This window comes from Drosophila pseudoobscura, chromosome 2, assembly GCF_009870125.1.
Source record: "Drosophila pseudoobscura strain MV-25-SWS-2005 chromosome 2, UCI_Dpse_MV25, whole genome shotgun sequence".
NCBI lineage: Eukaryota > Metazoa > Arthropoda > Insecta > Diptera > Drosophilidae > Drosophila > Drosophila pseudoobscura.
The window spans coordinates 10,194,773-10,205,528 of record NC_046679.1 but is presented as its reverse complement, the minus strand read 5'-3'; the positions used below and the strand labels follow the sequence as shown (position 1 = coordinate 10,205,528).

Sequence of the window (10,756 nt, the reverse complement as noted above, 5' to 3'; positions counted from 1 at the left end):
GAACCAACCCATAAATATACATACATACATACATATATACATAGCATATATATCTATATATGAATACATTTTAGTTTCTTTACTGGTAAACGCTACTAATTATATTAATTAATTGCTACTACTACTATTGGAATATTGGATGTAATGTGTACAAACTTCTATGTGATTCACTGTATGTGTAACTCTTTGACGTTTTTTTCGTTTCGTCAACTGATGTTTCAGTTCTATTCTACCTTCCACGCCTCCTAAGTTGAATCCCAGAACCACCCGAATTATGCTTTTCACTACATAACCCTCATATGATTTTATTTTTGGCTCACCTTTACGTTTTTAGAACTGCATTTTGCTTTATGTTTAGACAAGAAAGAAAAACACAGCGATACGAAAACGGAATTTAATTTGATTTTGTTCATCGAATCCATTGGAGATTGACCACCCAATCTATCTCTAGATGGTTTCTGATTATGACACAATCGATCACAAAATACACACCTACTATACTTATCCACATGTCTCACTCTTCTCATCAAGGTAGTGTAAATATATAGCGACTAGATCTACTTAGCGAAGTCCGTGCCACCCTGGGTCCAGCATCGAGAGTTTTTTTCATTCTTTTTTTTACAAGACAGAATACCACATATCTGTTGTCGAAAGAAAAAATGTTGCCACATTTTTTTTTTATTTTTGTAATGCGAATTCTTGTGTTTTACCTTTTGGCCCTAGGCCCCAGTTCATTTTGCGTTTAAAAACTATTAAGAAACGTTGCTAGTTCTACATTGTTTTTGAGTTGTTCTTTTCCAAACAAACAAACAAATTGTCGATCCCGTCGACAAATGTGTGTACATTTTACATTTCGCCGAATAACGTACTCGTATTGCTACTGGTATTCGTTTTGATTGAGAAGACGGAATACCATCTTGGAGCTCATTGATTTCTGCTGCACAGGATCCCGCTTCGGTTCGGTTCGATGCGATTCGATGCGGTTCGATTCGGTTCTTGAGTAGCCATTGCCATTTCAGTACAGTAGTTAAAGCATGTAGTTGCCATTACTAACATAACCAAAACAAAAACAAATACCAAAAACCAAAAACCAAAAACAAACAACCATCTCAAGTAATCTCAGCAACTACTGCTCGTGGACGAGTCCAAGTGCAACACCCATATTAGAGTTGTTTTTCACTGCTACAAACTAACCAATCCCTTGGCCATTTCGATTAACCACTTGAGAAAACAAAATGAAAATGATAATACCTACATATGAAAATATTGAGAAAATTTTACCCATAAATATACTATACGTACAATATATAAATATTTGAACAATTAGTTTGCCATTCGTTTGACGAGATTACCGTACTGTATCCCTGATTGGAGCCATTCTTCGACTAACTCGTTCTCTTTGGTATATTCGATAATCGCCAACTTGCAGGGGATGATCGGCCGCGTTGGTAATCAGCAGCAGCAGCAGCAGCCGTACGGTCAGCAACAGACGCAAATGGGACAACAGCAACAGCAGCAGCAGCAACAACAACAGCAGCAGCAGCAGCAGACACAGCAACAGCAAATGGGACAACCTGGAATGATGGGCATGGGCCAGCAGCCGCAACAGCAGATGGGGCAACAGCAGATGGGCGGCATGGGACAAATGGGGCAAATGGGCCAAATGGGTATGGGAGGACAACAGCAGCAGCAACAGCCGCCGGTGACGACGCAGGCGCAAACGGGTGGCCTGTTCTCCGGCGCGACTAGCCTGCTCTCTGGTGCTACTTCGGCTGCCACCGGTGGTCTATTTGGGTCGAAGCAACCGCCCAAAACGGATCCAATGCAACCACCTGGCGGTGTGCAGCCAACGCAGCAACAAGCAAATGCCTTTGGTGCACAGCCCGGGATGCAACAGCAGGGCATGCAACAGGGTATGCAACAGGGCATGCAACAGGGTATGCAGCAACAGGGCATGCAGCAACAGGGCATGCAACAGCAGGGTATGCAACAGCAGGGCATGCAACAGCAGGGCATGCAACAGCAGGGTATGCAGCAACAGGGCATGCAGCAGGGCATGCAACAAGGCATGCAACAGCCGCAACAGCAGCAGCAACAACAACAACAAGTGCCACCGCAAGCCCAGCCCCCGCCGCAGGGCGGCGGTCTGCTGGGCGGCCTCAAGGGCATTGCAGCGGCGGCGCCCGGCGGCGATGTCCTCTCGAAAGGCAAAGATCTATTTGGCAAATTTGGGTTCGGCTTTGGCAAATAACCCCGGTCATTCCATAGGGTCCTGTTATATTATTCGTAGATTAGACCTATTATTACTACTATGATTATGATTATAATTATTGCTACTGATTATAATTATGATTACTAAGCTAATATAAAACAAAAACCAACAAAAACGCTAAGAATGATAACAAAAACATAAAAATTAAATAAAATGAAACCCAAATCCCCGGTCCACAGTGGGCTAATGTGAAAGTTGTTGTTGTTGTTGATATGATAAAACAAAAAAAAACAAAAACAAATGATATGATAAAAAACTGCAACTAATAGTACTAATGGTAATATTTTTTATTAATTAAATTGATAGAAAAATATTATGAGTGACAGACAACAACAGCAGCAGCATCCCAGGGCGGCCACAAAAGAAAATCCGACAAATGAATTGTTGTAAAATTATTTAACAAATACAGAAAGAAAAACAAAAAACAGAATCAAAACCCATTATCCCAAAGACATACATAGATATCGAACACACACACACACAATATACTGAATACATATATACAGAAAATACAGAACAAGAGATGGGGATGCGGATGGGAATGGGAATGGTATGGGATGGGGATGCGAGGGTGGAGAAAAATACATACATATATATATTATACATATACATACATTATATTTACAATTATTTGTTAACGCACATTGTTAAATTTGCTACTGTTGCTGACCAGTTTATAAATATTAAAAAGAAAAACAAAAAAAGAAGAAAACCCAAAAAACGAGAATAAATGATAAAAAAAAGGCAAACACATAAGATAAACTAAAAACCAAAAAAACATAAAGATACATATATTATATGTATATATTGAAAGTATATTGAAATCTAACAAATGAGATATACTAAAATTACGTTTATAAATCAAAGAAAAGCAAAGAAAAAAGAACGACCGCATGTTGAGTGTAATGTCAGAGGAAGAACAAATATACATACGAGTACATACATTAAAACTAATGAATAAATGATATGATACATATTTACATACATACATACATATATACGCATAGACTATATACAAAAATTCGCATTCAAGCCAATCGGGAGCGACCTTTACTTCCAGTCCAGCTAAAACCAAGCCCCAAACGCCCCAAAACGTCCCAACCCCCTAGCCACACATTTTCGATGATAGATTTCATCTTTCGACTGTTCTCCTAGCTAATACTATTCGATATTCCCTCTCCCCCCCACTTCTTTCAGTGTTTTGATGTCCATAGAAGCATATATGCGATAAATATCAGTGTAACTTAAAGCAAACCAAAGACCAAGAGAGATCTACTCCTACATATTGCATATGGGGGATACGATTACCCATAGCCCCATGTGGCATATATGTATAAATAAATAAAGTACTTAAAAACAAGCACAAGAACTTAGCATTAGATACAGGAGATATACAATGCCCCCACCCCCCCTAAAAATTCCCTAAAATATGGAGAAACTTTCATTCGTACTTTCCTCTTTCGCCCCCCTTTGCTACTAATGCTATCTATCCAAGCCAATACATAAGTACTACTCGGAACCCTACTTTACCTATTCCAGATGTTAGATTAACCCATTGCTATTGCCTTTGTTTTTCTCTCCGAGGGCTCCGAGAGAGAAAGTTTTCTAAGGTTCCAAAAATTGCTTTAACTCAAATCTCTCACACACTCACACACACACACACACACACATACATACATGCGTACCTCTTGCTTTACAAAAAAATATAACAAAACAAAAAGAAAAAGAAAAAGTACATATATTAAACGACAAAATTTACCAAAAACAAATACGAGTATATTAAACAAAAAGCATATTTAAAAGAGCGCATACATGTATGTACATATGTATATGTACGAGCATATGTATGTGCTTGGATGGCAATGAATTGTGAGCAAAATATTACTTTACATACACACACACACAGAGAAACACACGCAGATACAGACACAGACTAATGCAAACTAAGAACTCAACTGCAGGTTGACACCACTGTACATTGTACGATAAACTGGCAAATAGTAGTTTTTGGGCAGACCAGACACTAGATATCAGGATCAGAACTAGTCGAATGATAGCTAAGAAATGTTGAAATGTGTACCCCCATGACGGGGGGGTGTTACGAAACAAGTGTTAACTTTTCCCACGTAAATGATTTATATCATACAATCAAAGAGAAAATACCATTGTATTATTTAGAGACACTTCCGAGGGACAAGCAGCGCAATCGACAGATCAGAAAATGACAAGCAAAACTTACAGAACAATCTTACGAGAAGAAAGCCCCAACTTCGGCTTCCACCACCGGAGTGGCTATATCAACTGCAGGGATATACCGCGGCTACACAGATACTTATACACAGTTAACACAGAGATACACTATATAATCACCACACATACAAGTACACACGAGTATATACAACAATTTATTTCAATGGAAACCAGAGATAAATACCAGAAAAAACCGAAACCCCACACACAGACAAACAGGAAGATAATAGCGGAAAATACTATGACAAAAAAAAAACAAAACAAAAAACAAAAAAATGAAAAACCAACTAAATTGTTATACTGTATTATTATACTTTTTCTATAAATTATAATTTCCTTATTGAACAAACAAAAAAGCGAAAAAAAATAATAATTAAACAACAATTTCAAAGAAAACAATATGGCTCTCAATGGACTTAATTTCATTCAGAATTTTCAGTGTTCCAGCAGAAAAAATTACTCATACGACGTGTAGATGTTGTTTTTTTTATGTGCCTCCACCTGCTGGGGAGTGCCATAATCTTTACAGCCGAACAGAGCATACAATATATAGTTAAATAATGCAATTAAGTATTTACAGAGCCGCTTACTAAATAACTTAATCTACAGAGCCAACCATAAAAGCATTTGCGCAATGCCTGGCCCGCCCGTCACTGGCAAACGTCAAACGGTGGCAGTTCCCCAGAAACATTTATCTAGATACAATACAAACAGACGCTGACAGGATGACTGACGTGGGTGGCAGCGGGGCTTTAGATAGGAACAAATATTCAAAGTTTCGCTTCGAGCTGCGGCGCCGCAGACTCTTTCTCCTGCTGCAGGTGACTAATCAACTGACTGTCCTCCTGGCAGAAGCGTAGATTGCCATTCACTGGCAGCATTTCCTGCACTTTCAAGCTCATGTTCTGGAGGATCAACAGCACATCGTTCTCGGCCATCTCCTTGCTAACTGCCGTCAGCATCTCTGTGAAGGTGGCATCGAACTGCATGAAGCGGGTACAGTCCAGGACGACGGGGAAATCGTTGCGATAGAGCGAACAGGCACCTCTCAGCTCCCCGCGGAGAGTGTCCACGCCCGTGTAATAGATGTCCGAAAGAGGCACAACATGCACATAAGTTAGGGATTCGTGCTGTAAAGACAGGATATATCTTAGGCATAAGAGAATTCCGAATTTCCCTTCTTTCGGGTCCTACCTTTTTCAGGGAAACTTCTATTTTAGGATTACCCAGCCGCAGCAGAATGAACACCATGCTCAGAACAATGCCAAAGAGCAGGCCCAACTCCACACCCGCCACCAGGCAGATAATGAAGCTGCCCACCCAGCTGAAGAAATCCTTTTTGTTGGTCTGCCACAGCTCCCTCACGGGGGCCACATCAATCTGTGGAAATATAAATATATATATATATATATGATATGTGACTATGACTACAGTACAAATCCACCCACCATAAAGATCACGGCTGCAATGAGCACAGCCGAGAGCGAAGCCTTGGGTATGTACTGGAAGTACGGCGTCAGTATGCTCAAGGCGGAAAGCACAATCAGGCCCGTGTAGATGCCAGCCATAGGTGTGCGTACGCCCGAGGCCTGACTGACCGCCGAGCGGGTGAATGCCCCACAGGTGGGCATGGCACTGAAAAAGGAACCCGCTATGTTGCACAGGCCCAGCGTGAGCATCTCCTGCGAGGCATCCAGATTTCCATCTTTCACTGCAAAAACAAACCACACCCAAAATGAGGCAACATTCGACAGTTGATCGACCATTACGTATACGTACCAAAAGCCTTGGCAATGGCCACATTGGCCAATACGGCTACAATGGGGACGACAATGATGCCGCTGCCCAGCTCATGGAGGATATCCGTGAAGACATAGGTACGATTCTGGTATTCGAAGGCGAAGGGCGGCAGCTTGATCGAGGGCATGGCCGAGGACACTTTGGAGGAGAGGGCAAAGGGTACCGCTTCCATGGAGCTCTTCTTCACCCAAATGAAGACCAGCAAGCCGGTGAAGAAGACCACGAGGGCATTGCGCGAGATGCTAATGTACCACAGCACCTTCTTCAGGCGACGCGTCAGCGAAGTGTCCTGCTTGAATTTCACTTGAGAAAGTAGCTGTGGAGCAAAAGATATAGATTACTCCACCCAGGGACTGTTTAGTAATCTCTCTCAAAACGTACACGCAACGACAGCAGCACGCACAAGCAGGATATGCCCATGGCGGCATCCGAGGGTTTAATGCTGCTAAAGAACTCCCCGATCGAGGTGAATCCTTTCATGCGAACACCCAAGAGATTCTTGATCTGAGCAAACACCACAATCACAGCCGTGCCGGAGGTGAATGCCTTGGTCACGGGTCCCGGAATGAAGCTCACTATGAACCCCAGCTGGAACACGCCCATGGCCAGCTCCACCAGGCCGGCAAGGAAGGCCAGCACGATCACAACCTGAACCGGCTTATCCGCACAGAACTGCAGCGTGAGAATGGCCATTAGGCTGGTGGGTCCAATGGAGACCTGCGGTATCGTCCCAAAGAACACGTAGATGATGGATCCAATGAAAGCCGAGTACAGGCCGTACTCGGAGGAGAGGCCCGCGAGCGCCGCATAGGCAATACTCTGTGGTATGATCGTCAGTCCAAGGGTGATGCCCGCTATCAGATCGGCAAAGGCCCGCTCCCGATCGTAGTTCCGTATCCAGCTGAGAATGTAGATGCGACGCAGTAGCCAGTGGGCCTCATTGGGCTTCGTGTACTTCCCCTCCACGTCAACGGAATGAGACTGGTCGTAATAGTCGTCGCCATTCTGAAGCGTATACTTTTCCTTCTCCTCGCAGTTGGCTGAAATGAAGGGACAAGTGGACGGCTCTTCAGTGAAAGTTCGAGTCTCAGGATGGGGGGTATCAGTGGCTCCTACGATCGTAAATGGTGGCCACTGTTGCTGGCCCAGACTGGCCCTTAGATGCTACATCACTCCGTTTGCCCGTGGGCCACAAGCCGAACGTGTGCTTTCGCGGCCAACGCATTTTGTACTGATTTGTCTGTTTCAGTTTTCGGTTTTGCCAATGGGCCAAGTACCCAGCACCGCGCTCTCTCCCCAACGAATTTTGTTTGATTTTTGTTCAAGGCAAGGGGAATTTTTTAGCATTTTAACACGGAACGAGCAGCAGCAGTCCGGCTTGCCCCGAAGCACAGCCGATATAGAAACAAAACACAGTTTAATTGTGTGAAAACGAAACGTAATTAAGCACATATGCATGCTCGGATGGGTGTATCTGTACCTGTGTAATAGTTATAAATACCCGAGAGATTCTTTACTTCGATTGATAGACATTATCAGTCCAGTCGGTTTCTCTGTTTGTTCCGGACTCGGAAACCAGTTTTAGCTTCCTCAAAATGTACCGAGCTGTTATGCAAATTTTGATATCGTGGCCCCGAGATTTGTAGCTTAGTTTAAATTGTGTCCGCAAATCATATAGAGCAAACATTACCCGGAGACATGCCCGATTGTATGATTAAAATTCACTAGAAAAATGCAAGCTGCAAATTAGCACATTTTGTACTATCAAAAAAGACCGACTCTTTTGGGAGACTGTGAGTCATCAGTCTAACTACAGGAACAATTGATTCGAATTGGGTGTTAGCTTTGGCACAAATTGCGCTAAAAGATTGTGCCAATATTATTCCATAGTTGTACATCACGGTTGTATCGGTTGGGTAATTTTATTTTAAAAAAACAATTCATTTCCAATACCCAAGAACTGCTCAACCCTTTTTTCATTCATCTAATCAATAAAATCATGAAATATCCGTATAAACAATCAATGGGAGATACTCGCACATTTATCACGCTTCCAGCGCATGTAGAGCCCTGCTGTTGACTCTCTACCCAACTGCTTGTTAAAATATAAATATACTAGTAGTAATTATTATAACGACGCCCAACCAATTTAAGCCCTAATACAATCAAATCATTATATGATTTCGCTTTTGTCATTTCTGTGGTCGATCTGTTTGTAAAATTTAAATATATTTTGTCATAGCAGCAATATTTATCGGTCATGTTGAACCCAAAATAAAAACCAAAAATTAATGTTAATTTGTAACATCAGGCCAACAATTTTTAACAGCTTTTGTTGGCCAGATTTGCAGCTTTTCTCTGGCTGCTAACTAATGCGGGCGATCGGTAACAGGTATAGAAATCGCAGGTGTAAACTGTTTAGAACTAAAGAAAAATGTGAGGGATAGATGTGCAGGTCAATGTACATAATCCGAGGAAAATAATTGTTGGAATTTTGAGGTTTTGTTTGGATGAAATATAAGGCACAATTATCGTGGAGGAATACAACCAGCGGATATTCCGAAGGATATGAAGACTGATATACACTCAGAGAAAAAAGCTCAGAGGATCGAATAGTTCCACTTTGATTTAGAAATGTTTAGCAATATGGTTACACCGAGAATGGAAGTGTTTTCACTTGCATTTTAGCATTACTATGCAAATATTTGATCTAAATGTATTTCATATTTATCTAGATGTATTTCATTTTTAAAATAATAAGCATTAGCACATTTAGCATTAATATGAAAATATTTGATCTAAATATATTTCAGATATATTTCATATTTAAAATAAATATATTTTAGATATATATATTTATTTTAAATTGTTTTATATTTAATTTAAATTTTGGCAGCACTATGAAGACTTTTTAATACATTTATGGGTATTTAATTAAAAACAGAAAATTTCTTTTAAAGATGGGTGGGTGTGTTTATTTGTACAATACCATATTTATGTCAGTGTAGATGACCACCGATATAGAGACAGTTGCAGGACCAAAAGTTATAGCCTCTTGTTTCAACATTTCACTTGATCACCACAAATCCTTAACCAGTCCAACATTGTTTAATCCATAAGAATCCACACTTCGTGTCTATACGCACAACTTCGTTGCAACTGCTTTAAAGCTTAACCTACCATCAAAGGATAACTTCTTAACGATCGTCATGATGCACTTAAGCGTATATACGTAAAGCCGTTCGATCACAGGACATTCAATATATTTATCTGAAGGATATCGTATCTGTTTGTATATTCCTGTAGGCTTTTCTGTTACACCCGAGTGAACCCAAGTGCACCGTTCCGCAATCTAATGAAAACTGCCGAATGGGCGAATTTCTGAATGATAAATAAGCTGGAGACGGGCAGAGCAGATTTTTCTGATAACACAAAAAATGAAAAAAGTCAAGAAAACGACAAGCGACAAGCAATCCTCCTTCTTTCTGCTCGAGATCAGCGCAACAATGGCACACTTAACGCCCCATCCCATTCGGCAGGCAGATGGGCACACAAACAATGCGGAGAGGCTGGGCCCACAAATAAATACACTATATAACTGGATATGTCAACCGGGAGCAGCATCGCCATGTGGAGGGAACTACGACGATATCGCGGTCCAAGTACGTAGCGGGGGGGAAAGGTGAAACTAGTGGGTTGATAAAAATTTCCGCCACCCCACTGGTTGTGGACCCCAAGTTATTTTCCATCTCGGTCTGCTGGTCAATTGGAATTCTCGACAGGCAATATTTGGCTTTGAGTTTAGATACCCACAGATTTATTGTGTACTTCAATCAAACGGCGACGCCTGGTGACAGTCTTTTGAAAGGCTCTTTGTATCGGGTGCGAAAATAGCTGCTATAGGTAGATTATGATTAGATTTTGACCCCCACCTCGCCTGGAGGCAGCTACATAGGTGCTAACTACCCCCCAGCCCACAGGGTATATATATTACAATACTACATGGGGCGCGTGGGTCTGTCTTGGCAGATATACAGCTTCGTTATATCTTAACGAGGCTGTTGGCGAGATGGCGTCGTAATTAGTATCTTAAAAATTATCTCTTACGGAATAGCCACAGTAGCTGCTGGCAAAATATGAATTTACGACTGACTTTGAAATGTTTAAAGTGCAAAATTGCTGCTTAAAAGGAGTTTCTCTTGGCCCCAAGGTCGTGGGGCGTCAGACGCTTATCTGAGTGTGGGGTAAATATGCGGCGTTTTTGTATCTAGACAGCCGCAGAAAGCAGTCGCATCTATTAATAGGCACTTTAATGTTTGTGATCTAGATTTGAAACAAATATTTGTGTGGGTGTCTGACAGCGCAACTTAGTTTTTCCAAGAATGTGTCAGGGCGTCGCAAAGCTGCCTTTAATTTTAAAACATTTTAGCGCGC

At 41.5% G+C, this 10,756-nt stretch overlaps 2 protein-coding genes and 1 long non-coding RNA gene across 16 annotated transcripts in view; 1 reads left to right on the top strand and 2 right to left on the bottom strand.

Moving 5' to 3' along the window:
- The window catches only part of Rbp (RIM-binding protein), a 31,164-nt gene extending 28,195 nt beyond the window's left edge, over positions 1-2,969 (top strand). For 12 of the 13 annotated variants that reach the window (XM_033378521.1, XM_033378518.1, XM_033378532.1 and 9 more), the window contains one exon: positions 1,430-2,969. In XM_033378521.1, coding sequence (XP_033234412.1) covers positions 1,430-2,251 — 822 coding nt within the window. In that variant the 3' untranslated portion in view covers positions 2,252-2,969. The remainder of the gene's footprint in view (positions 1-1,429) is intronic. The other variant, XM_033378524.1, reaches the window with a different exon arrangement.
- LOC117183707 (uncharacterized) lies at positions 385-1,039 on the bottom strand. The gene is made up of 2 exons (XR_004468845.1): positions 711-1,039; positions 385-641 (listed from the first exon to the last, which is right to left on the bottom strand). It is a non-coding gene; the product is annotated as an uncharacterized lncRNA (long non-coding RNA).
- Positions 2,970-4,810: 1,841 nt separating the features above from the next.
- On the bottom strand, positions 4,811-9,697 carry LOC4801257 (sodium-independent sulfate anion transporter). Of its 2 annotated transcripts, none has more exons than XM_003736406.3 (6): positions 9,503-9,697; positions 6,704-7,362; positions 6,302-6,638; positions 5,971-6,233; positions 5,717-5,902; positions 4,811-5,652 (listed from the first exon to the last, which is right to left on the bottom strand). In XM_003736406.3, the coding sequence occupies exons 1-6, from the start codon at positions 9,531-9,533 to the stop codon at positions 5,293-5,295; spliced, it is 1,836 nt and encodes a 611-aa protein (XP_003736454.2). In that variant the 5' UTR covers positions 9,534-9,697; the 3' UTR covers positions 4,811-5,292. The 2 variants fall into 2 exon arrangements, with proteins under 2 accessions (XP_003736454.2, XP_001358380.3); XM_001358343.4 differs by lacking the exon at positions 9,503-9,697 and adding an exon at positions 7,439-7,616.
- Positions 9,698-10,756: the final 1,059 nt, after the last annotated feature.

Bases quoted from the DNA above. Each gene is read 5' to 3' on its own strand.
- LOC4801257 (XM_001358343.4), bottom strand. From the start codon at position 7,547: ATGCGTTGGCCGCGAAAGCACACGTTCGGCTTGTGGCCCACGGGCAAA. The intron at 5,903-5,970 runs GTGGGTGGATTT...ATATTTCCACAG, and splicing joins TTGCAGCCGTGATCTTTATG to ATTGATGTGGCCCCCGTGAG. The intron at 5,653-5,716 runs GTAGGACCCGAA...CTGTCTTTACAG, and splicing joins TAGAAGTTTCCCTGAAAAAG to CACGAATCCCTAACTTATGT.